This window comes from Schistocerca piceifrons, chromosome 6 (assembly GCF_021461385.2).
Source record: "Schistocerca piceifrons isolate TAMUIC-IGC-003096 chromosome 6, iqSchPice1.1, whole genome shotgun sequence".
NCBI lineage: Eukaryota > Metazoa > Arthropoda > Insecta > Orthoptera > Acrididae > Schistocerca > Schistocerca piceifrons.
In genome coordinates, this window is record NC_060143.1 from 396,301,664 (window position 1) to 396,329,495 (window position 27,832).

Consider the following 27,832-nt stretch of genomic DNA (forward strand, 5'->3'; position numbering starts at 1 on the left):
TTGGTCAAATGCAAAAGTAGCAAGTACTTGTCAGTACAAGGACCAGGCTTAGATTATTTGCTTTAAAATAATCGGTAGTTACTTCAGCTTACCTGCATATGTTATATGGTCATAATTTTTAAAGGAAGAAAACTGTGGTGATGCAACCAAAGAGATACAAAGGAGAGAGAGTCAAATGTGCTTCGCCACAGGTATTGTGACATTTCCAGTTACTGTTTGATGAGTGTGAGAATGCCGGCACGGTAGCTCAGCGTGTTCGGTCAGAGGATTAGCTGCCCTCTGTAATAAAAAAAAATGAAGAACTTAGTCAATTGATCGACGATGAATTTAAACGCGACGTCCACCCCGAGCAAATGCAACGAACGAAAACGAACAAAATGAGATTAAAAAAAAAAGAAAAGTACCCGGGTTCGATTCCCGGCTGGGTCGGAGATTTTCTCCGCTCAGGGACTGGGTGTTGTGTTGACCTAAGCATCATCATTTCATCCCCATTGACGCGCAAGTCGCTGAAGCGGCGTCAAATCGAAAGACTTGCACCCGGAGAACGGTCTACCCGACGGGAGACCCTCGCACACGACATTTACATTTTTACCGATGACCTATGACACAAGGCAGTATAAAGCTGGGATACTCATACATTTGCCCATGGTAACACAAAACATGAAGTTATTATTCTATAAGATACATTCTCTGCTTGTTTTGTCAGCGTTTGCTATTAACATTTGAGTTTCTATCTTAATCTTAATCGGTCAATGTGCGCCTAAGTAATGGTACTGAACCCAACAATTTGAACAGTGATTAGGATAATACGGTCAGTTACTACCATTGGTGTTAGTGTTCCAAATTCGGTTCTAAGTTCAGCTGACCATTTTTTTTTAGTGAGTTCCAGGCACAGATCTGACATTCCAAAATTAATAACACTTAGGTGACCACTTATTGACAGTCATTAATTTACTTCTTTAACATTAACTAGTACTGTTATTATCCAAGTACATTTTTTTGGCTGTTCAAGAGTTCTGATGTTTTCATTTTCTGATCAGTTTTCTGTTAATTATGTAGTGACTTGTTTCAAGAGCAAGTAAAAAGTGTAAATTGTAAACTGACTGGTTGTCAGAGGAGGTTGCGATGAGCGGAAGAAGCGAGACCAGCCCCCACATAGACGGCCACAGGGTGAGAAGTGGTTTCATGAGAACAAGCCGAACAAGTTCTACCTGCCTTCCATAGTGCAGACACCTCAACCGCGCTTCATGCTTCCGCGAAAGAAGCCATGCACGAAGTTAAATATGGTTTGTAATCGAAACTGGAATCATCTTATGTATGGCAGATTTAGCAAAGATCCTAACCTCAACAATTACATAGTTATCACAGGGAAAGGAAACAGTACGAAATAATGTACAAACAAGTAATGCAGCAGACAACAATGGCTACCTCCTATCAGCTATGTAACGTTATGGAGGTAGAAAGTAAGTGAGATGACATGACGTCACAAACTTAAAGCTGAGACTCATAAGAGAGGTCGTAGAGAGTTCATCACAGCTCGTGCAGGTCTACAGCGGCCGTCTCCGACGGGGAGCGAGTAACTGTTTCAGACGATTTTAATAATGATCATTGACTGCACGTTTAAATGGATGCAAGCTCTCCACAGCACACGACAAAGATAAGACCTTTAGTGGGTACTTTTTCAATTACATATTGATTTCCCGTAGGCCCCACACGAAGCCCAGCGTTCGCTAAGTGTGGCGGACAAGTCGAACAGTGTGACGTAACAAGTTCGTTGCGGGGCCCTTATTTCTCGTGGGGCTCCGCTTGAAGTTGACTGACACCGAACTCCACCATGAGTGTGTGGCCAGAAGACTCATTTTCGCCTGTGGTAACGTGTAGAGTTGCGAAATATTTTTATTTGATAATGCCGACTTGCGGTGTTTATGGTTGTACTAAACGTCGCGAGAGTACTACCAAGTTAAAAGGTAAAAGGCCCTGATCTGTTATTTATAGTTTATATTACTGAAATTTCTGGATTTGTTTACTTTTCGTGTAGCGATTTTTTCTTGTCATTTAATTTCAGATTTCCGATCAGTAAAACTCGTAAAGCCCTCTGCATTCATGCTGTGAGAAGGAAAAACTGGAACCCGAAGAAATGGAGCTGAATGTGTTCCCACCATTTAAATCAATGTGGAAGAAATGGTACCATGCGTAAACATGCACTGCCTTAAGGTTTTTTTCTTTATCCAATACTGACGCAAATAATTATATGAATAATAAAAAATGTTAGGTGCCCCACCCTCTTCCATTATATTTTATATTTGGCAGTCAAATTTCAAAGACTACTTACTGCATATAATAAGTACCTGTCTTCGGTAAGTGTTTACTTTGACTTGCAGGTTGAAATTTTGAGACTGTATGTGTGCAGGGCATCCTAATTTAATTATTGGTGATTTTTAACCACAATGCTGTCCTTCACAGAAGTTAGTATAATTGATATTTGTTTAACTGTTCGTGAGTAACATCAAGACTGCTACTTAGAGAAATGTATTGTATTGTATACCAAAGGAAAATTTCCTGATTAGTTTACATTATCTGGCAGGTAGGTTTATTGCCCCGTTAATAATCATACAGAACTACACACCACAGTTATGATTTATAGTGTTCAGACGTTTAAACTACAATGGTACTGAAAATCTGGCCGTGTGTACTTGTAAGTCAGTCACAGAAGCACTACCATACGCTAATTCTTCTATCGATTTTCTAAATGTACATTTTTACGGAGTGACGCAGAAAGCACAAGCGAGTTTTATATTTACAAATGTGAGCAATAAAATATCGTAAAAGTGTGTAAAGGTGAAAATGCAAGGAGCAAGAAACGCTATCGCGTATGTAAACAAGCATTACTTTTGGGCTCATGCTTTTAGCTTACATCTACGCAAATACAGTAAAAGGTGATTTAAATTGAGTTCGAAAAGAGCTTATCGCTTTGTACACTATTCTTTTTGCAAATGCCGGGATGGTTCCTTTCAAATGGCACGGCCGCTTTCCTTCCCAATCCTTCCCTAACGTGAGCTTGCGCTCCTTCGCTAATGACCTCGTTGTCGACGGGACGTTAAACACTAACCACCACCACCACCACCACCACTATTCTTTTTCATTATTCGATGTTCGTTACAAAACCTAACACCTATATTAACGAGGCCAAGTGTTTTGTATTGCTGCGTCAAATACGCATCTAAAAACAAAACCAAAAAACCGTCTATAAGAGCTCTTCTGACATTGTGTTATGCATGAAAACATTTTGACATTAAATATCTTCTGAAATTATTGCATGGACAGAGCGTTAAATAAGGAGAACAAGCATTTCGAACTAGGTCTTTGTGACTCTTTTTGACCACAGGAACATGGCGACCGATCGCACCCATCGCCTTCAAGCAGAAGTAGAGCATGCGCCAATAGTTCAAACGGAAATACAGCACCGCGAAGGGTAGCCGAGAGGTCTGGGGCGCCTTGTCACGGCTCACGCGGCTGCCCCCGTCGGAGGTTCGAGTCCTCCCGCGGACATGGGTGTGTGTGTTGTCCTTAGCGAAAGTCAGGTTAAGTTAGATTAAGTAGTGTGTAAGTCTAGGGACCGATGACCTCAGCAGTTTGGTCCCACAGGATCATACTACAAATTTCCAAATTCCAGAAATACAGCATTCGGTCGTAGAGCTATCCATGCTCCTTATACCTCCGTGGGTAACGTAGATTGCAACCAAAAACAAATAACCATCAGCCGAAGCCAGGTTGCATGAAATCAGACGATCAATTCAACTGATAAAGTTGTCTTCCCTGCTAGTATAAAACATTCATTTGGAGTTGAGGATGAAATCCAGGAGATGTGAGTATGAATCAGAACATTTTACAACTCTTGCGAAATAAAGAGATAAGAAATTGGGCATTTTACAGTTAAGAAGATAGACTGGGTATGAAACGAAAAGTTGCTAAAGAAGAATAGGAGAGGAAATATGTCTATGGGAATCTTTTGTCCGGAGGCCAGTTTGTTGGCACATCTGGTACGGCATCTCGGAATGTTTTCACTTGGCGTTGAAAGGAGCAGTGGAATGAATAACTGAAAACGGAGACAGAGACTAAACTATACAAAACAGATTATAAGGGATGAATATTTATGCAGAAAGTGATTAGCACGAGGTAGGAAGCGACTGAAGCCAGTATCAAACCAGTAGAAAGAGTGATTACTTACCTAAAGTATGTGCAGTCTGAATATTACTTCTGACAAAATTTACATCATTTTCTGACGTTTATTCTGTATATTTACCACACAGTTGTCTCATTCCTTTTGAGATTATAATCTGTATCAAGATATTAGCCGCACTTTTATTCTTCCCTTGGCTAGGCACGCAATGCTATTTACAGGACTGTCCTCAGTTTGACTTTCTCTGATGTTCTCAAGTACATTTGTTGTTGTTACCTGACCTTTCTCTTAATGATACACCCTTGACAACTTTGCAGATTTGTAGCTGTCTTTACCTGCTAGAGTACAGATGAACATAATTTCCAATAGAGAAACACTGTCCACAAATGGGTTCCTTTGTACAGACAACATTTTACAGTTTCATGTTTTATTTTTTATCCCACTTATTACAGACAGAATGAAATGAAAACGATTGGTGCGAGCATACATACAGAAAGAAAGGAATCCGTCAGTCTTATTTACAGCTATATTGCTCAGTAGTCAGTGAATTGTTGACACTTCTTACTAACAAGCTACAACCTAATACCAGTGTACAGCAACATTCTACGTTCAACAGTCGCAGTTAGCCGACGTGCACCTGAGGGACACGATATTCGCATTTGGCGACTCAGGCAGTGACGTCCGTCCCTAAGGGAGGTTGGAGTTTCAACAGTAGGTTGAAGTTTCCTACCAGCTGAGCGTTCCAGGCAGGTACTTGTCAATCAGGCTCTGATAGTAAGGCTTCAGCGCCTCAATGTCTGGCGTCTCGTCGCTTTTCGTGTAAAGGTCATACTTGCTGCAAGAGACAGTTCATCACTTCAGTTACACTAGTTACAGTACAAAAAATGCAGTTATTTCGAACTCATTCCTGTAATCTTTAAATTCTCAGCCGCATAATAAGGGCGTCCTTGTGAAGTACACGAATCGTAAGTAACAGAACCTTAGCAAGAGTGCAACAGTAAAAGTACTTTAGAGGCCTAAGTGTTACTTACTTGAATTCTCTGACCCACTTAAGGGTTTCGACATCCTTCTCGTTGCAGAGGTGCATGTAATCGCCGCCGGAGTGCCACGGGTAGAACGAATGGAAGCGGATGATCTTGTGTGCGATCTCTGGCAGCTTGGAACCGTTGTGCCTCAGTGCGTGGTACATGTACTCGTCGTGGCCCCACGACATCAGGAGATTGTCAAGGCCACAGTTTGGTGTGTAGATTCCGTATTTAGTGCTGTAACGCAATACACATACTGATAAGTAGCAGAATCACCCCAACTAGATCACAAGTACAAAAAAAAAGTATTCGAAATCGATATTGACGATCCAACAAACTCTAATAATTCTGTCGAGGTTCGATTGACTGAATAGTTGAGTCGCGTGAATCAGCGTTTTCAGTAACCACTGTCTTCAGTGATTTTCCTTCTTTAGCAGAATTAAGAAGCAAAAACATAACTGAAAAATGGATCATCCAATTATTACTCCCTTGTCCCATGTTACACAAGCTGTGAAAAACTGTGACTTTTGAATTAATACATCGTGCGTTTAAACTTAGTGGTATGGAACAATAAATGGTGGAAACGGCATAAGTTTCCACTAATTAAGAAATTGGTCTTACTTGTAAATCCTAAGTTACGATATCCCACATTTATATGATTAATATATTTCACTACAGTCGACGTAATCTATCGTATTGAGAGAATTCAGCAACTGTATACGAGTAGATATTTGAGATAATTCTTATTTATTGTCACGTCTCGGTGGCACTCTTTTTAAATTCGATTGCATATTTCGATCACTCTGGGTAAGTAATTGCATCAGCAACTCGTCTATTCAGAACAAGAGTGCTTTGATATGTTATTCTGAGTAGACAAGGCCGGTTGCTGATGTCATTACTTGGATATTGTGATGATCCTGAGTGATCGAAACATGTAATCGAAAAAAGAAAGTGGGCAACTGAGACAGAACAATAAATAAGAATTATCTTAAATATAAACACATTTCTCCGAAACAGACAGCGTGTAAAAACTGAGAAATTAGCAACAAACGAGTGTAATCTATAGTACCGAGAATAAATATCCTCTTAACATCAAGAATGAAGTAATCGAAACTGGGGTTTGCCTGTTCTCGTTTGTGGTGGTCTGGCATAGTCATGATACAAAAAGAACAAACCCTTTGCAAGTCTGAGAGAGAAGACTGGACAGGACTGTATTATCTTTGTCTGTGTGAAATCGTCGCCATTACAGAGACGAGACCATCCGTCGTAGAATTAATGTAATGCATATGGAAAGAATTGGGTCCAGGACATGTTGCTGGACAACATCTTTCGTAGGTGGTTATTGCTAACACTCTATAAATTGACAACCACTCTGAGCCCATTTGTTGTTCAGTGTAGATGATGGTCGACAGTCACAGGAGGAAACCAATTCAAGAGAAATCGATTCATTTTATTATGATGACTACAGAACATTATATGGAAGTTAGCAAGTACCCAAACGTATTCCACTTGGTGGGGGTCAAAGAGGTAACAAAATATCAAGAATGAGATTTTCACTCTGCAGTGGAGTGTGTGCTGATATGAAACTTCCCGGCAGATTAAAACTGTGTGCCGGGCCGAGACTCGAACTCAGGACATTTGCCTTTCGCGGGCAAGTGCTCTACCAACTGAGCTACCCAAGCACGACTCACGCCCCGTCCTCACAGCTTTACTTCTGCCAGTACCTAGTCTCCTACCTTCCCGAGTTCGAGTCTCAGCCCGGCACACAGTTTTAATCTGCCAGGAAGTTTCGTAACAAAATATGTTTGCTGTCTCTAAAACTGTTCGTCCTCAGTGCCGTTGAAATTTCATTTCACCTGGCTGTATGTCTTAATAAAACTTCATCTTGTGACTTTCGATGACGTACTTGTAACGTGGATCCTTGCCATCTGGGTTGTCGACGAAGCTGGTGTCCCTGTAGACGATGGAGTCGGCCCAGGCGCAGCCCACTGGGAAAGTATCGCCTACGACTGCCCACTGAGGCTCGTCGTAGAACGCCATAAGCTGGAAACAGTAATAAGTCGTTATTCTCCAGAAATGCAGACATGCATTTCAGTTGAATTTATTTACCTTTTTTTTCATGTGAAGGTCAGAAATGAGTTTTCTCCGGTAATACAGCCCCTTGAATGCGCAGCGTAGATAAGTCTACAGGCTTGGGTGGCAACTGTAACTGATGGTAAAATCTTCTAAGTTGTTTGGCCGCCTCATATTCCTCTTCAGTTTATTCTTACACTATCGACGTTTCGACTCGTCTGCTGGGATCTTCTTCAGGATCTGCTGATGTTCCCGGTTAGCTGTTCACCTAATCAGGGACACCAGAACATCCTGCTCGAGAAGATAGCAGAACAGCAGCCGAAACGTCGATTGTATAGGAAAAATCCAAGAGGAACATGCCGAGCCCAAACAACCTAGAAGGTTTTACTTAAAAGTAACATATTTTCCAAATTTGCTACGATTGAATGATGTAGTAGTGTCCCTTCTCTAACAACATGGCATCGCCAGGATTTAACGTATTACACAATGAACAAATTAATAAATACAAAATGTTTACAAGAGGTTTTCTAACATCACTTCGACTCTTGAAAAAAAAATGGTTCAAATGGCTCTGAGCACTATGGGACTTAACATCTGTGGTCATCAGCCCCTAGAACTTAGAACTACTGAAGCCTAACTATCCTAAGAACGTCACACACATCCATGCCCGAGGCAGGATTCGAACCTGCGAGCGTAGCGGTCACGCTATTCCAGACTAAAGCGCCTAGAACCGCACGGCCACACCGGCCGGCTTCGAATTTTAAAGATTAGTCCAAGCAATACCTATTAAATAACTCTAGTTAGGTAACACAGCGTAGGAAATAGTAAAAACGTAATATTCTTTAATAATTAACAGCTTTCACTCTACAGTAAACTGTCATGGTGTAAGAGCTTATACTCAGGATCTATCACGGGTAACTCTAACCTAGTACCATTTTCTTGAGTTCGACATCTCATTCAAAAGGGATTACACGAAGAATGTAATAGAATGTATGAAGTATCTTCTAGACGCTGATTACTTCTGTTAAAAGTTCCTGGCTAAGAGGCCATTGTCGATGTATAAAACCTTCTATAAACGTTTTGTCCTCGTATACTAAAGATATCTGCAAGAATAACTGTCTTTCGACGTAATTACCAATTTATCTTTTAAGATTTTTCGCACACATTGCGGCGAAACATTAGTTGTTTATACGTCGACTACGATTTCTAACTCGGGAGCCTTAACGGAGGGAGGTAAACAATGTAGTTGCCGGGACTCTACGTACGCTATAGATACAAAAATTGCTTACGAGTTTTCCAGCAGCTGCTCTACATGCTGACAAAACTTTCTTGCACCTTGTTTTTCATTTTGTTAATTTATGACAGAATGAAATGGCGCAATGACTAGCATACTGAATGGCTAAAATGCGCTTTCGGCCATCGAGATTTAGTTTTCCCGCAATTCCCCCGAGTAACTCCAGGAAAATACCGGGGTAGTTGCTTTGAAATAGCACGGCCGATTTCCTTCATCTTCACGGAAACAACATGAGCTTGTGCACCGTCGCTAATGATCTCGATGCCGGCGGGACGTTAATACCTAATCTTCCTTGCTTCCATGTGATTTCTGGGAATCTACCTCCATCCGACTTAAAGTCCTTCAAACTTTATGATTTCTTTCCTGTTCATCTAAGTTGTTGTTATTCTTTCTACTATTTTATTTGTTATTTGAAGTACATTATTTTACATTTTTTTGTCTAGCACAAAACCTTTCAAGAATTTATGCTTGATTTCAACTACAAGTAACGTGATATGATATCGGGAAATATACTATATTATGTTCTCGCGGTACATTGCCAACCTGAACACGATTTAAGTTCTTTTGCCTAACATGTCATTGTTGTAGAGACAAATCTTTTAAGTTTTTTTTTTTTGCACTGTGTTCCTGAATATGTAAATACATTTTTTTAAAAGAAACGATGCCTGGCGCTCCGTTTTCCTTTGCTCCCATGAAACAGCATTGTTATTCGCTGGATTCCATGCCTACGTCTGTCCCTTCTCCTTTTTCGCCCCCTGACCCTTGTTGGATAACATTCCTAATGTCAGCATCATGAATGACTTTGCAATGAAAATTTTGGTAACTCTAGAGATATACCGTATGTGGCTTTTGTCTGCGAATGGTGAGCTATGGAGCTCTGTATGTGGCTTACTAACAACAGACACGGAAAACAAAAATTATCCTGGCATCTTGTAGAGTGAAATAGAATACGTCTTCCTGATTCGGTCATTAGAGACTAGATGTAGAAACTGGAGGGTTGAATCCAGCTATAAGATCGTTTTTATGAGCGAAATGACTTTTGTAAGAATCAGTGTCGTATGTCCCATTTCAGTTTCGAGCGTCGTCCCTTAAGAAGGCAATGTTCGTGCCCTCACCTTGCCCAAGTCGTGGATGAGCCCTGTGAGCTGGAACCAGTCGCAGTCGGGGTGGTCTGCGCGAATGCGCTCAGCAGTCTGGTAGGCGTGCACAATGTTTGGCACGTCGACGTCAGGGTCACTCTCGTCCACGAGGCGGTTGAGCTGCTCCAAAGCGTCCAGAATTGGGGCCTGGAGCTTGTCGAATTTGAGCCACTTCTCGTGTCTGCCTGTGTAAAGGAATATCAGAGTTATGTCGATGCCCTAATCTGCAGCGAAATATCTGTACAAATAAATGGAACAAAACTGTAACAACTATTGAAGAACATTCTAACTTGAAACAGATTGTGGAACACGGAGTTGCTGGAGATTGTAGTGAGAGGGTGGTAACAGTTGAGCCTGAAAATTAACAAGATTAAATGATTGATTAATGAACTGCAAAAATTTAACATTCTCACATCTGGAGGGTGACCGTGGAACGAAACGATTGTCAGACTGGCTGAAATAAGATAGATACTGATCTTAGGTGGTTCTGCTACAAACGTCTCAATAAAGTGACGAATATCATGGTTTGCGCATTTTTGCTTGACATAAAGAAAGAAAAAGTTTTTAGCCAACAAATCAGGAAACGATACCTTAATTCAATGTCTCTCTCCATCAAATAATCATTTGTTTGACTAGCTGTGTACAGCCTGGCACTATCATTACGGAGACTCATGCATGTTTCGATTGTTTTTCCTGCTTTCATCGATGACTTGTGGCAAATACATTGTTGTACTACATTCCTCATTAACCGTTCATCGATCGATGGTCACGATACGTGTAGTGTTGACCAAAGAAAAGCAAGTTATACGTAGGAAGGTTCAGTTTATTTTTTGACTCCTCCAGGAACGTACGCCCTTGGGACCAAAGCGCATGCAGAGCGCCTGTCTTGCATTGTCTGACACTGAATTTACCAGAGACGCTCCACAAATTCCAGTGGCAGGCGTTGCAAGAGAGGCCTTCTGCATCATGGTGAGACCTACTGTTAAAGTTCCGAGAGCGTGTGTTCCTAGAAGAGTCATCTAATATATTGCTTCCTCCCACGCATATCTCGCGAAATGACTGTGGAGATAAGAGAGATTCGAGCTCACATGGTGGCTTACCAACAATCGTTTTTCCCATAAACCATTGATGACTTGAACAGGAAAAAGTGGTAGTGACTGTGACCTCCGCCACACACCACAAGATGGCTTGCAGAGTGAAAATGTATATGTAGAAACAACAGATAATTTTGTTAGAAGTTCCTCAAGAAAGAACAATTTTAGTTGGTTCCGGTTCATTTTTGGACATACAAACAATTGATTCTTTCTTAGTTTCGTAGAATTATTTTTTAAATTTCGTCACAGGGATTTAGCATTTCCTCGGCCGCCTACTGAGACGAACCTAATTCTGACCTGTGATCAGATTGTTCGGAATCTATCAGGTACAAATATTTTTCACAGCTAAATATTGATGCTAAATCGATTGTCCTGCAATCTTCGGTATGACTAAGGATCCCCTTGTCACACATGGCGACATTCTACAGTCATAAGGCGCCCAGAACTGGTTATTTCTTGGAACAAAAACCGATTTTGTTTGATCTTCACGAAGTACAAGTGTGTTCAAGTGTGTGTGAAATCTTATGGTACTTAACTACTAACGCCATCAGTCCCTAAGCTTACACACTACTTAACCTAAATTATCCTAAGGACAAACACACACACCCATGCCGGAGGGAGGACTCGAACCTCCGCCGGGACCAGCCGCACAGTCCATGACTGCAGCGCCCTAGACCTAGGCTCACGAAATTCCTAGAAAAGCAAGTATAAACATTTTCTGAAGATGACTGGTTACCAACAGTTGAGCGAAACAATTCGAGTAATTGTTGCTTTTTACCGAGCGAGGTGGCGCAGTGGTTAGCACATTGGACTCGCATTCGGGAGGACGACGATTCAATCCCGCGTCGGGCCATCCTGATTTAGGTTTTCCGTGATTTCCCTAAATCGCTCCAGGCAAATTCCAGGATGGTTCCTCCGAAAGGGCACGGCCGACTTCCTTCCCCGTCCTTTCCTAATCCGATGAGACCGATGACCTCGCAGTTTGGTCTCTTCCCACAAACAACCCAACCCAACCAACAGATGAGCCACAGATGATGAATTGTTGCTTTTTATTAAAATAGTAAACAATTTATCTGGCTAAAACGTTCCCTTGTAATTTCCGTGTTATCACAAAACTGTTCCTTTAAACCCTCACTGTGAACAAAGTACTTCACCAATTTTTGATCTTTCATTACTTGAACAATAACAAGCAGCACATTTTTAAACAATTGTGCTACATATCAATAGCGTCATCAGGTGGTCATGTGCACCAATAACTGGAGTGAATTACCATAGCCTTTATCTAAATTACAAATGATGTCTCCGCCAAGTAAAAATACAAGGGGCAGTCACACGAAAAGGAGATAGATGGAAAATAGTAAGTATCATTTCAAAAGTAATCGCCATATCTATTAATACATTTGTCTCCGCAGATGTGCAGTCTAGTCGAAACGACCTAGGCAACGTAGCGGGCCTAGGTTTTACCAATGTTCTTTTGAATACGGTGCAGAACTATCGCTGGTAATCGCTTACACATGCTCCATATTGTCCCGACCTCTCCCCACACAATTTCCATATTTCTGGAGCGCCGAAGAAAGACACTGGTGGCCGTCGATTTCCTTCGGACGAAGTGCACGCCTGAGTACAATCGTGGTTCCGTAGACAGCCTCAAATATTTTTTCCATGAAGGCATTGACTGTCTTTTCTCACGGTGGGGTAAATGTAGTAACAGTTATGGAGGTTACTTTCGAAATAGTAAACACTTTACTTACTTTTCTGATCATTTGTTTCGTTTTCATTTGACTATCCTTTAAATGAAGTGACGACTGTGATTAGTGTGCAGAGATAACACAATCTATTTGTTCAGCACCACAGACGCACGCTATGTGATAAAAAGTATCTGAATACCCCTATGTTAAGTGCAGTTGACCTATAGATATCACGAGAAGCGGACGCACCAGTGTAACAGCTGATGCCCCTCTGATGGACTGTTGGACATGTAACAGTGAAGTGGAAATGCGATGGAACAACCACAGCAAAAACCGGGACCAAGGAGACCTCGTATATTGACGGACAGGGACCATCGAGCACTCCGGAGGGTGGTTGTAAAAAATCGCATGAAATCAGCGGAAAGACTCATTCGAGAGTTCCAGCAATCCACCTATGTACCACACTTTGGGTAGGGAGTGAAAAAGGACAAAGTACAATTGTTGGCAGTTCCTCATAACTTATGGTGGGACATGAGGTCACGCTGGAGGCCTGCGACCCTGACGTAAAACTGAGCAGAATGATACCACTGCTGAACAAATGTTCAAATGTATGTGAATTCCTAAGGGACCAAACTACTAAGGTCATCGATCTCTAGACTTATACACTACTTAAACTAACTTATGCTAAGAACAACACACATGCCAGAGGGAGGACTCGAACACCCGGAGGGAGGGGCCGTACAATCCGTGACATGGCAATTCGAACTGGGCGGCCACTCCGCGCGGCTCACTGCTGAACAGGTCGCTGGAATAATTGGTCACTCGTTGTTCAAAAATTCTGATTTATTGACGCGTATCTGGCACAGCCCATCATCATAACTCGAAAAAGAAAAGTATTCGTACAGAGTATTGAGGCACATGTATTAGCCATCGGGTCAGAGCTCAAGTGAACTCACTGAATTGAGGTTTGATGCTGACTACAGATACATGTTACTCCATGCTGTGTATGAAGACATTTGTTTTTGGTGTTCTGATGACGGGCTGTGCGCGAAACGCGTCAGCAAATAAGAATTTTTGAACAGCAAATGGCCAGTTATTTTAGTGACCTGTTCCGCAGTGGCAGAAACCTCCTCCACGTATTTCTGTAGTCAGTACTAAGCGATGATTGAAGTGGTGTAAATAGCGATGCCACTGGGCAGTGAATGGCTGCAAAAGAGTGATCTGTAGCAATGAATCACGTAACACCATGAAAGGGCTTAGGTCTGGCGAATAATTGGAGAACGTCAACCGCTAGCGTGTATAGTGCCAACAGTGGATTACAGGGGGGCGATCGCTGTGGGATTGTTCGCAGCTTAGGTTGTAGCTTAACGAGACGCTAAATGAGGACGGATTTGAATACATATTATAGCATTATGCACTGTGTAAAGTAGAATAACAGTTCGGACACGACAACTGTTTGTATTGGTCTTATAAAACACCTTTTCGTAAACCAACATGTATGAGGCAATGATTTGTGGACAATACCATTCCTGAAACGGACTGGCTTGCTCCGAGTCCCCACCTGAACTCAATGGAACGCCTTTTGGGTGAGTTAGAACCTCCGCTTTGCCCCAGATCCCAGCGTACAGCATCACTACCTCCAGTCACTCAGACGCTTCACTAAAAGTGTCCCCAGTAGAGCTCAAATCGTCATAAAGGTAAAGTGTGGACATACCCCACGTTAATGCCCACCAACAGGTGTCCGGCTGCTTTTGATGGGCTACTGTGTAGTCCTGGGACGGACGCCAGATACTCACTCCTGACGAAGTCCACGGTCTGGTGAGTATGCATGACGTGGTACAGCCTGCGCACGCGCTCCTTGATGGGGTCACTCTCATCGATGGTGTAGTCGCGGAACTGCGAGACGGGCTTCCCCGCGTGCAGGGGCTCTGGCCTCAGTAGTTCCGAAGGGTCGAGCAGCGGCTGCGGCTGTGGACAGAGCAGGAACCAGAACGTTAGGGTCAGAGCTGTACTTGGCGCGTAATCTATTTGCTTTCTTACAGTCATCTACCTTTCCTGTACTTTAATGCCGCTCTGTATTTCTCTGCATCCCTTTTCAATGTCATGAGCTATGCCCTAAATAGCTTGTGCAACTCCAGTGCTCGCCAATTCCTTTTTAGGATTCCATACCTCATTCGACAAAAACGGAACCCTTACGAGGACACTTTGTGTCTGTCTGTCTGTCTGTCTGTCTGTTCTTCTTCTTGCAGTTTGCTAGGCTGAAGGTTGTCTCCTTTAGTACCCCTCGCTCTACCCAGAGGTTATCGCTCCACCTTTTCCTTGGACGGCCGATATTTCTTTCACCGGCTGGTGATTTATTTCTTACGTTTTTCACAGTCTTCCGTTCATCCATCCTGTCTAGTGTTCGTTCCATTCATGCTTTCTCTTATGTACCCACTCATTAATGGTTTCACTTCTCTTTCTATCTCTCAGTGTCTTCTCTGTAATACTTCGCAGAATTTTCATTTCAGTGGTTTCCAAAACTCTTCTACTTTTGGATGTTTCATGTCTTCTCTCAGCTGTGTATGTCATAATTCACCTCACTACTGTTTTGTATACCCACATCTTTGCATCTATTTCTATACGTTCGTTTTTCCAATTACTATCTTTAGACATACTGCCAATTTGTTTGCTTTTGCTACTCGTTCTCTAACCTTCCAACATTTTCATTGCTGCATAGTTCAGTATCGAGATATTTAAATGTTATTACCTGTTGAATAATTTTTCCATCCACTTCCAGATCGCATCTAATTGGTTCCACAGATGTGCTCATACATTTGAGTGTTTGACTGGATATGACCATATTTTGGGTTTTGTCTGCCACGTTAAATATATGTCAAAGTTTCTGCAGGGTGTCTTCACTGTTTGCTAGCAGAACTGCATCGTCAGTATAATAAATAATTTTTATTTCTTCGTCCCCCATTCTATAGCCACTACCAGCCAATGCCTTCTTTACCACATCGTCCACTTCTTTACTCGCAAACTCACTCATCAAAACATATAGGGTAGTTCCCATTGACCTAGAATCATGAACTTTGGTAAAAAAAAACAAGGTTTTCACAGTACAAATTTAGGAAAAATCGTTAATTTTTAATGATATGACATAAAAAACATTTTTTTACCATTAAAAAGCTACATTGCATTAGTAACCCATCAAAATCGTCATGAATTATTTCGGGGACTTTGACATGGTTTTCAGTATTAAGTAGGCTGATTCACAAGAAAGATTTGTGTATATAATTTATAAATATTTCGTGCTAAATGGCTGAACTGCGTTGAACCGAAGTCCTCTACCGCTGTGAAATCGATGCCTTTGCCACCAACGGTGTCAGGTGTTAGACTCTCTGACTACCACACCATGCCGTCACCAGTATCGCAGATCCCTTACAAATTGCTCATTCTATATAGAAATCATTCTGACAATCTATGGCTGCGACACGCACAGCATTTGCAATATTTGGAAGTAGCTCAATACTGAGGGGGTTAGACTTCTGTTGTTTGGGTGAGGTTCCAACAGCCCGTAAAATATTTGCTGAAACTTTCGACATTAGGTAACAACAGCAGTACAGTGGCCGTCTGTACCGTTTTCTTTTTTGGAGGATTCCGTCAAATCTCACCAGTAATCGCTACAGAGACGAAAGCAGACGAAGTCAACGCACCTGCTGCTGGCAATTACTATAGCATGTTAATGTAATTCCAAAGTAAATAAAATAAATGAAAAATTGCTAGAGCGAATGCCAAATTACACAAAAAATTTAAGCTTAAATTTGAAACGTTCTCGATAGTCTTGGAATTCCGCGGACCGATATCTTGCCAACGTCAGTATCGATGACACGCAAAATCGTCAACATTTTCGATTGCCGGTACGGATTAACTATCTGTGCACAAAGTTTAGTTTGTAGGGAACTCTCGGAGTCCGACTCGCAATTGTCCAGTGTTTTGCTTCATCGCTCCCTGGCTTAGCAATTGTAGTACACTCTAACCGACCTTTTTTTCTGGGGAGAGCCTGTTCATTACACTGACCTGCTGATACAACTTAATGTGGAACGCGCTAGCTTCCATGACAGGCAGGTAAGCCCAACCCGGATCGTATCCATGTGGCGGATTAACGATCGTTCATCTGGTACCCCAGCGCACCTGAGTGTGGTGTTTGGGAGGTTTCTCACGCCCGTTTAGGGAAATAATGCGTTGGCCCCCGGTATCCGGATCAGAAGATGCGATCCACAAACATTTAAAATGCGATGACACACAGAATAGAAAATTTAGTGATTCAAAGACACATGTTGCACAAGATTAGGTGAAATGATACTTCTTTGCAATCCTTGCCTAGTGCGGCGGTACGGGTCTCCCGCATCGTTCCCTACGCTCCTTGGAGTATGGGACCCCATCATCATCAGTCATTGGTAGGCCGGGAGCATTTGAGGTGAAATACGTAATAAAGTCATGAAAAATATAGAACAGATTTAGACCAAACACATTTTATTACTGCCACTTTTGATTTTTTAATAACAATATCGGAATGTGTGTTGTTAGCATTTAACAAAAATGGTTCAAATAGCTCTGAGCACTATGGGACTTAACATCTGAGGTCATCAGTCCCCTTGAACTTAGAACTACTTAAACCTTACTACCTTAGGACGTCACACACATCCATGCCCGAGGAAGGATTCGAACCTGCGACCGTAGCGGTCGCGCGTTTCCAGACTGAAGCGCCTAGAACCGCTTGGCCACACCGGCCGGTAGCATTTAACAAGAGTGGTCATTGAGAAATAAATTTTGACGTAAATTTTGCATATCTGAGCATAGATATGAATATCAATACTTTCACCTGATACAGTTTAACTAAGTCCTCTCGGATTATTTCAGTCTGGCCCGGAAAAAATGTAGAAGCACTCTGCAATCGTTTCATGAATGTTTTTTTGCTTGAGATAACGCCGCTGCTCGGCGGCTCCCATATGGTCAAATGACAATACGTTCCACTTTCGAGTATAATCACGTTTTTACTGTCCAGTACAAGCGAATTTCGGCAGTTATGCCATTTCTAAGTGGTAGCTGATATCAAAAAAGCTTTAGACAGTATACGCACACCACACAATCGCTATGAAATATCGTAAGACTACTTTTAATTCGTGACTATTTCACTGATGGTTCGATAAAATATACCTAGACTCGAGCTATTGTGTAAGAACATACGTGAACACACCTTTCTTTATCATTCTGACAGCTCTCCAATAAGCATGCGTTTTGTCACCATTCCTTTTCATAGATTCCGTAATGAGAAAAACTAAGGACAGCTCCAACATGGACATACGTCGGAATGAGCAACATAGGCTTACACATCATTTACTGATGACATCTTTCTCCTAGCAAAAACACTACAAAGTTTACACCCAGTCGCTACTAAGCTCCATGAAATGGCTAATAATAAGTAGTGATAACGCAAATACTGTGTTCAAAAAAATGGTAATGATCCATTGAAATTATAGTGCAACAAAAGATACGAGGTTGTAAAATCAAAGTCCCGCTATTCATGGAGATCTAGTGTCGGCTGTATTTATCGTAGCGAAACTTGGAAGATATTCCGATGCTTTAATCTGCTGAAAAAAAATAGTTCCAATAGCAAAACCAACAATATGCCTTTCTCACTTGTTTGACCTTTTCTGCCCATGTGCGGTTCCTAATCCATTACATATCCAAACATTTATGTAGGTGTTTCTGCCAACCGGAGTGGCCAAGCGGTTCTAGGCGCTACAGTTTGGAACCGCGCGACCGCTACGATCGCAGGTTCGAATCCTGCCTCGCGAATGGATGGGTGTAATGTCCTTAGGTTAGTTAGGTTTAAGTAGTTCTAAGTTCTAGGGGACTGATGACCGCTGCAGTTAAGTCCCATAGTGCTCAGAGCCATTTTAGGTCTTTCTTGCATTCACAGCGCCAGATTTGCACCTGGTGGTCAGAATTGGAAATAATGTTTTTCCAGCTTAATTCGGTTCTGCATTAACGCATTAGGATATCTACCAAGTTCCGCTGCCATACGATAATTACAGTCCACACTGGATCTCTGTGAGTAGATGCATTTTAATTATAAACCATCCAGTAGCGCAAAATGTTGCCCGACTTCCACATATAGGCAACCGTATCTAAATGGGCCCCCCCATGAACCATGGACCTTGCCGTTGGTGGGGAGGCTTGCGTGCCTCAGCGATACAGATGGCCGTACCGTAGGTGCAACCACAACGGAGGGGTATCTGTTGAGAGGCCAGACAAACATGTGGTTCCTGAAGAGGGGCAGCAGCCTTTTCAGTAGTTGCAGGGGCAACGGTCTGGATGATTGACTGATTTGGCCTTGTAACATTAACCAAAATGGCCTTGCTGTGCTGGTACTGCGAACGGCTGAAAGCAAGGGGAAACTACAGCCGTAATTTTTCCCGAGGACATGCAGCTTTACTGTAAGATTAAATGATGAAGGCGTCCTCTCGGGTAAAATATTCCGGAGGTAAAATAGTCCCCCATTCGGATCTCCGGGCGAGGACTACTCAAGAGGACGTCGTTATCAGGAGAAAGAAAACTGGCGTTCTACGGATCGGAGCGTGGAATGTCAGATCCCTTAATCGGGCAGGTAGGTTAGAAAATTTAAAAAGGGAAATGGATAGGTTAAAGTTAGACATAGTGGGAATTAGTGAAGTTCGGTGGCAGGAGGAACAAGACTTTTGGTCAGGTGATTACAGGGTTATACATACAAAATCAAATAGAGGTAATGCAGGGGTAGGTTTAATAATGAATAAAAAAATAGGAGTACGGGTTAGCTACTACAAACAGCATAGTGAACGCATTATTGTGGCCAAGATAGACACAAAGCCCTTGCCTACTACAGTAGTACAAGTTTATATGGCAACTAGCTCTGCAGATGATGAGGAAATTGATGAAATGTATGACGAGATAAAAGAAATTACTCAGGTAGTGAAGGGAGACGAAAATTTAATAGTCATGGGTGACTGGAATTCGTCAGTAGGAAAAGGGAGAGAAGGAAACATAGTAGCTGAATATGGATTGAGGGGAAGAAATGAAAGAGGAAGCCGCCTTGTAGAATTTTGCACAGAGCATAACTTAATCATAGCTAACACTTGTTTCAAGAATCATAAAAGAACGTTGTATACCTGAAGAATCCTGGAGATACTAAAAGGTATCAGATAGATTATATAATGGTAAGACAGAGATTTAGGAACCAGGTTTTAAATTGTAAGACATTTCCAGGGGCAGATGTGGATTCTGACCACAATCTATTGGTTATGAACTGCAGATTGAAACTGAAGAAACTGAAAAAAGGTGGGAATTTAATGAGATGGGACCTAGATAAACTGAAAGAACCAGAGGTTGTAGAGAGTTTCAGGGAGAGCGTAAGGGAACAATTGACAGGAATGGGGCAAAGAAATACAGTAGAAGAAGAATGGGTAGCTCTGAGGGGTGAAGTAGTGAAGGCAGCAGAGGATCAAGTAGGTAAAAAGACGAGGGCTAATAGAAATTCTTGGGTAACAGAAGAAATATTGAATTTAATTGATGAAAGGAGAAAATATAAAAATGCAGTGAATGAAGCAGGCAAAAAGGAATACAAACGTCTCAAAAATGAGATCGACAGGAATTGCAAAATGGCTTAGCAGGGATGGCTAGAGGACAAATGTAAGGATGTAGAGGCTTGTCTCACTAGGGGTAAGATAGATACTGCCTACAGGAAAATTAAAGAGACCTTTGGAGAGAAGAGAACCACTTGTATGAATATCAAGAGCTCAGATGGCAACCCAGTTCTCAGCAAAGAAGGGAAGGCAGAAAGGTGGAAGGAGTATATAGAGGGTTTATACAAGGGCGATGTACTTGAGGACAATATTATGGAAATGGAAGAGGATGTAGATGAAGATGAAATGGGAGATATGATACTGCGTGAAGAGTTTGACAGAGCACTGAAAGACCTGAGTCGAAACAAGGCCCCGGGAGTAGACAACATTCCATTAGAACTACTGGTGGCCTTGGGAGAGCCAGTCATGACAAAACTCTACCATCTGGTGAGCAAGATGTATGAGACAGGCGAAATACCCTCAGACTTCAAGAAGAATATAGTAATTCCAATCCCAAAGAAAGCAGGTGTTGACAGATGTGAAAATTACCGAACTATCAGTTTAATAAGTCACAGCTGTAAAATAAAAACGCGAATTCTTCACGAACGACGTTTTAAGCGAATTTTTAGCATAAATTATTGCGACCACGTCTCAAATGATAAAGCGTTAAGAAGTGATCAACGCAGCCTGAACAAAATCGTTGCTGAAAGAAGACTGAAGCTTTTGGTGCATGTTTTACCCATGAAAGGTGGCAAAAATCCCCAAATCAGCAATATTGTGGGAATCCACGGAAGGGTACAGAAGTAGGAAAAGACTTCGTAACAGCTGGAAATGAACGTTAGCAAAGGATATTTAATGTATGGAGGGAACTTGTTGCTCTGAGTGCTACATATTGTTCGGGGAACTTGTTGCCTGGTATGCCACTTAGCATTCGAGGAGCTTGTTGCCTGGTATGGTACTTCTCACTGGAGGAACCAAGTTAGTCCAAGTACGTTTTGAACACCCGTTTGCCGGCGGCCGTGGCCGGGCGGTTCTAGACGCTTTTCAGTCCTGAACCGAGCTGCTGCAACGGTCGCAGTTTCGAATGCTGCCTCGGGCATGGATATGTGTGACGTCCTTAGGTTAGTTAGGTTTAAGTAGTTCTAAGTCTTGGGGACTGGTGACCTCAGATGTTAAGTACCATAGTGCTTAGAGCCATTTGAACCATCTGAACATCCATTTACTCACCAGTAGTTGTGCAGTGGCCATATTTGGGTTCTGAAGTACTGTCTAGAGGACAAACGGAGAACCGGACGACGGGTGTGTTTTGGCGTCCGCAGCTTTGACCACCGTTGGCAGGCCTCTCGGTTTTTATTGGCGCCGCTATCGTTAACTTACGCGGGGAGTCGACGCCAGCAACTACGGCGGTCACGTGAGCCAGCCGGCGGCGTCTCTCGTGCCACCCGTCATCGCCAAATCTGGAAAAACGCCACCGCCCGACCCTGAAAGGGAGCGCAAGACGGGCCGGCGCTGCTATCGACGCCAGGGTCAGCGTCGGGTCACGGGCGTCGATGCTAACTGCGATGGTGGCGCAATTTGGCGTGCGTCTTACCTCATGTTGTTGACAGTCCTTGTGCAATCCCGTTTTAGTGGTCATTTCAGTACAACATCTCTGCTCTTAAACTATAACGACCAGCAAAAATTGACATTCTGCCTTCGAAACACGCAGTCACTTGTGGTAAAACACATTTTGTTGTCTGCCTACTTTCGTTTAATTTTTATATTAATATGACAACTTTCTGTTCGCCTGAATCAAGATAATTTCTGCAGGCATAAAAAGGATTAGAAATCGACACTCTCTACGATATACTAGGTGATCAAAATGATCTGGACACAGCCATTGTAATGCGGAATTGACGCTTATACATCGAGGTGACAAATGAAATGGGATACCTCGAAACAAGGCTCCGGGAGTAAACAACATTCCATTAGAACTACTGATAGCCTTGGGAGAGCCGGCCCTGACAAAACTCTACCATCTGGTGAGCAAGATTTATGACACAGGCGAAATTCCCTCAGACTTCAAGAAGAACATAATAATTCCAACCCCAAAGAAAGCGGGAGTTGACAGATGTGAAAACTACCGAAATATCAGTTTTATTATTAATTTTATGGCCTTCATTGGACCACTCTAGTCAAAAATACAAAGTCGTAAACAAGTTGTTACACATGGATACAATTTGGCGCAACAATAACTTAATATGATATTTAGGTAATATAATTATTAGAGTCTATTCTTATATGAAAGGTGTTTTGCTCTTCTGTCTGCCCAATATTTCTTCATTTTTTCAGATATTTTCTTTCTTTCATCATCTGAGACCACTCTTCCTGTACTCCTTTTATTGATTTTCATTTTTAGTCAGCTTTGCGAGTCTTGCAGTATTCTAGTTTTCTCTGTCTTGTTTTTTAGGTCATCTACTGTAATTTGGAGTTCTTTTATATCTTCCTTAATTTCTGTGATCCATTTAATGTCGCTCTTGCTATTCCACAATTTTTGAATTATTTTTTTACTATTTCTGTTTTCTAGAGTTCTCATCAGATGTCCAAAGAATGAGACGCGTTTCTTCCTGATCGTGCTCATGACTGGTACTATTTTCTTATATACTGTTTCATTTGATGCTATTTTCCGATGTCAATTTGTTTTATACTGTTTATTTATACATGTCCTAATTATTCTTCTTTATCAGTTTAATAAGCCACGGCTGCAAAATTCTAACACGAATTCTTTATAGACGAATCGAAAAGCTGGTAGAAGCCGACCTCGGGGAAGATCAGTTTGGATTCCGTAGAAATGTTGGAACACGAGGCAATACTGACCCTATGACTTATCTTAGATTAAGAAAATGCAAACCTACGTTTCTAGCATTTGTAGACTTAGAGAAAGCTTTTGACAATGTTGACTGGAATACTCTCTTTCAAATTCTGAAGGTGGCAGGGGCAAGATACAGGGAGCGAAAGGCCATTTACAAATTGCGCAGAAACCAGATGGCAGTTATAATAGTCGAGAGGCATGAAAGGCAAGCAGTGGTTGGGAAGGGAGTGAGACAGGGTTGTGGCCTATCCCCAGTGTTATTCAATCTAGGAGACAGAAGAAAAATTCGGAGTAGAAATTAAAATCCATGGAGAAGAAATTAAAACTTTGAAGTTCGCCGATGACATTGTAATTCTGTCAGAGACAGCAAAGGACCTGGAAGAGCAGATGAACAGAATGGACAGTGTCTTGAAAGGAGGATATAAGATGAACATCAACAAAAGCAAATCGAGGATAATGGAATGTAGTCGAATTAAATCGGGTGATGCTGAGGGTAAGGAATGGAAAGGAAAGCGTTTCTGAAGAAGAGAAATTTTATAACATCGAGTATAGATTTAAGTATCAGAAAGTCTTTTCTGAAAGTATTTGTATGGAGTGCAGCCATGGATGGAAGTGAAACGTGGACGATAAATAGTTTGGACAAAAAGAGAATAGAAGCTTTCGAAATGTGGTGCTACAGAAGGATGCTGAAGATTAGATGGGTAGATCACATAACTAATGAGGAGGTGTTGAGTAGAATTGGGGAGAAGAGAAGTTTGTGGCACAACTGGACAAGAAGAAGGGACCGGTTGGTAGGACTTGTTCTGAGGCATCAAGGGATCACGAATTTGGCATTGGAGGGCAGCGTGGAGGGTAAAAATCGTAGAGGGAGCCCAAGAGATGCGTATACGAAGCAGATTCAGAAGGATGTAGGTTGCAGTAGGTACTGGGAGATGAAGAAGCTTGCACAGGATAGAGTAGCACGGAGAGCTGCATCAAACCAGTCTCAGGACTAAAGACCACAACAACAAACAACACCTCGTTATTACTTTGTCGGACCACCTTTTGCCCGGCGTAATGGAGCAACTTGTCGTGGCACGGGTTCAACAAGTCATCGGAAGTCCTCTGTAGAAACACAGAGCCATGTTGCCTCTACAGCCGTCTATAACACGGTATTTGACAGTTGTCTGGAAATTGTCCAAAACAGTTAATTATGTCATTTTATGCTCATAACATGCTTTTCCCCTTATTGAAATTCAGTATTATTTTATAAAAATTTAAATGAAATTCAAATAATTTGAAACCCACTAGCACGCTCCATTCGAGTCATGTGATCCTGTGACGTCAGTGGCTAGCTCGCTGCTCCATCTAGCATAAACCTAATTCACAGTGATGTCTAGTGTTTTTTATATTTACGTTTCAGGAAAAGGATTATAAATGGTACATAGTACCACACTGTACAAATACATCCATAAAAACTCTTGAAATACTTTTTTTAAGGACATCATCTTCACGCCATTGACTGTTACAGACAGACAGAACTGGCGTAAAGACGATGTCTTTCAAAAAAAAATTTATGACTGTGAATCCCAGCTACAACATGTTTATTCCTGAAACACTGTTATTTAGTGTTTCAGGGAACGAGAAGGTGCGTAAAAACTGGTTGCACTTACAGAAAAAGTCACCACGTAGAGTTCCAAGTTTACATACTCAATTAAAAATGTCTTGCACCCTAAAGTTAACATTAATTTACTTCCGAGCAACGCTTTCCCACTGTTACAAAGAACAATAGCGTCAGTCGACGAAATTAAACTCTTAGTAAAAATTATCATTATAGATGTTTCTTTGCACGTCATTGATAGCTTGGTTGGTAGAGCGATGGACCGTCGAATGTAGCCTGCTATAACATTCTAACTTATTTATGAAACAAATCGCAGCGCCTTCACTTGAAATAAAACCACAGTTACAAAACTTCACCTTACCGTTTAGAAACAGAGTGTTATTCTGTTTTCCTTGGCCTTTATATGCGCTTACATTTGCAATAGCTATTCACACACGTCATGTTCAAAACGATATTTTCTAGTTAATGTGATTGTTTACTTCATTAGAAACGATGGTTTTTTATCTCCACACCGTCCGGCTAGGACCCTTATCGTTTAAGCTTCTGAAGTTTCATCATCTTACATAAGATGAAATTAAGTCTGCTTCAGACACTGATGTTAATTTACACTCACAAACAGCCCTTACCTTTGTACTACCTGCATGTTGTATATGCTTTATATCTCTCCGCATATAAAACTTCATCGTCCTGCATCTTATTGTACTGCGGGAATATGGTGATATATTCAATACTAACAACACTTTCCAAAATAGGTAATTGTTATAAGCAGAGTAAATACATTTATCCTCTGTTGTCCATTTCTCAGACAGATCAATCCCACTATGGAAACAACTACTATAGCGAGTTCTTGTTAACGCTATTTTCATATTTCGAGCAAAACTTTTAAAAATGTATGACTCTTCTACGATTTCAATTGGGTTCCCTTCATTCGCAGTTTTATGTGCTATCCGTTGCACCATAGAGCCTATGCTTCTGGCGGTCCCTTTGCCGAGTATCTTGTATACCGGAAATATGCACTAAGATTTACCAAGAATAATTTAATTGTGCTTTGGGGAGTATTTGTACAGAAAATTGGAATAGAGATCAACATAAACATCATTTCCGCTCTTTTTATTGCTCATGAAAACCACACATTGCACGTTGTACCACCCTATAGCCAGACCTTCAGAGGTGGTGGTCCAGATTTCTGTACACATCGGTACCTCTAATACCCAGTAGCACGTCATCTTGCATTGATGCACACTTGACTATCCACAAGTTCATCAAGGCGCTGTTGATCCAGATTGTCCCATTACTCAACGGCGATTCGGCGTCGTTCCCTCAGAGTGGTTGGTGGGTCACGTAATACTTAAACAACCCTTTTCAATCTACCCCAGGCGTATTCGATAAGGTTCAGATCTGGAGAACATGCTGGCCACTCTAGTCGAGCGATGTCGTTATCCTGAAGGAAGTCACTCATAAGCTGTGCACGATGGGGGCGCGAATTGTCCTCCATGAAGACGAATGCCTCGCCAATATGCTGCTGATATGGTTGCACTATCGGTCGGCGGTTGGCATTCACGTATCGTACAGCCGTTACGGAGCCTTCCATGACCACCAGCAGCGTACGTTGGTCCCACATAACGCCACCCCGAAACAGCAGGGAACCTCCACCTTCCTGCACTCGCTAGACAGTGTCTAAGGCGTTCATCCTGACCGGGTTGCCTCCAAACACGTCTCCGACGATTGTCTGGTTGAAGGCATATGCGATACTCATCGGTGAAGAGGACGTGATGCCAATCCTGAGCAGTCTATTCGACATGTTGTTGGGCCCATCTGTACAACGCTGCATGATGTCGTGGTTGCAACGATGGACCTCGCCATGGACGCCGGGAGTGAAGTTGCGCATCATGCAGCCTATTGCGCACGGTTTGAGTCGTAACACGACTTCCTGTGGCTGCACGAAAAGCATTATTCAACATGGTGGCGTTGCTGTCAGGGTTCCTCCGTACCATAATCCGTCGGTAGCGGTCATCCAATGCAGCAGTAGCCCTTGGGCGGCCTGAGCGAGGCATGTCATCGACAGTTCCTGTCTCTCTGTATCTCCTCCATGTCTAAACAACATAGCTTTGGTTCACTCCGAGACGCCTGGACACTTCCCTTGTTGACAGCCCTTCCTGGTACAAAGTAACAATGCGGGCGCGATCGAACCGCGGTACTGACCGTCTAGGCATGGTTGAACTACAGACAACACGAGCCGTATACGTCCATCCTGGTGTAATTACTGGAACTGATTGGCTGTCGGACCTCCTCCGTCTAAAAGGCGCTGCTCATGCATGGTTTTTTACATCTTTGGGCGGGTTTAGTGACGACTCTGAACTGTCAAAAGGACAGTGTCTGTGATACAATATCCACAGTCAACGTCTATCTTCAGGAGTTCTGAGAACCGGGGCGATGAAAACATTTTTTGATATGTTTACATCTACATCTACATGATTACTCCGCAAGTCACAATTAAGTGTCAGGCAGAGGGTTCATCGAACCACCTTCAAGCTATTTATCTACTGTTCCACTCACGAAAGGCGCGCGGGAAACACGAGCTCTTCAATTTTTCTGCGCAAGCTCTGGTTTTTCTTATTATATCAAGAAGATCATTTCTCCCTACGTAAGTGAGCGCCAATAGAATATTTTCGCAATCGAATGAGAGAGTTCGTGATAAATTTCACGAAGAGATCCTGCATAACGAAAAATGCCTTTATTATAATGAGTGCCGCCCCAGTTCGCTTATCATATCCGTAGCACTCTCTCCCCTATTCCGCGATAACACAAAACGAGCTGCCCTTCTTTGAACTTCTTTGACGTCCACCGTCAATTCTAACAGTGTTCTGCCAAGAAGTTGCATTCCCAACAACATTATGTGATCGTTCCAATTTAAGATATTCGTAGCTGTAATCCCTAAGTATTTAGTTCAATTTACAGCCTTTAGATTTGTGTGATTTATCGAGTAACTGAAATTTAGCGGATTTCTTTTACCGCTCATGTGAATGACTTTACACGTTTCATTATTTAGTCAATTGTCTATTTTTGCGCTATACAGATACCTTGTCAAAATCCTTTTGCATTTGGTTTTGACCATCTGATGACATTACAAGACGGCAAATGACAGGATCATTTGCAAACAATCTAACGGGGCTGTTCAGATCGTCTCCCAAATTGTTTATGTCGATCATCAAGAGCAGACAGCCTATAACACTTCCTTGTGG

General features: G+C 42.1%; 1 protein-coding gene across 1 annotated transcript; it reads right to left on the reverse strand.

Moving 5' to 3' along the window:
- Window positions 1-4,590: 4,590 nt before the first annotated feature.
- Window positions 4,591-21,519, reverse strand: LOC124802678 (inositol oxygenase-like). Its single transcript, XM_047263606.1, has 6 exons — window positions 21,367-21,519; window positions 14,290-14,461; window positions 9,688-9,896; window positions 7,112-7,248; window positions 5,212-5,442; window positions 4,591-5,015 (listed from the first exon to the last, which is right to left on the reverse strand). Exons 1-6 carry the CDS (start codon window positions 21,385-21,387, stop codon window positions 4,907-4,909), a joined length of 879 nt encoding a protein of 292 aa, XP_047119562.1. The 5' UTR covers window positions 21,388-21,519; the 3' UTR covers window positions 4,591-4,906.
- Between the last annotated feature and the right edge of the window lie 6,313 nt (window positions 21,520-27,832).

Bases quoted from the DNA above. Each gene is read 5' to 3' on its own strand.
- LOC124802678 (XM_047263606.1), bottom strand. From the start codon at position 21,387: ATGGCCACTGCACAACTACTG. The intron at 14,462-21,366 runs GTGAGTAAATGG...CTCTGTCCACAG, and splicing joins TGGCCACTGCACAACTACTG to CCGCAGCCGCTGCTCGACCC. The intron at 5,016-5,211 runs GTAAGTAACACT...TGTCTCTTGCAG, and splicing joins AAGTGGGTCAGAGAATTCAA to CAAGTATGACCTTTACACGA.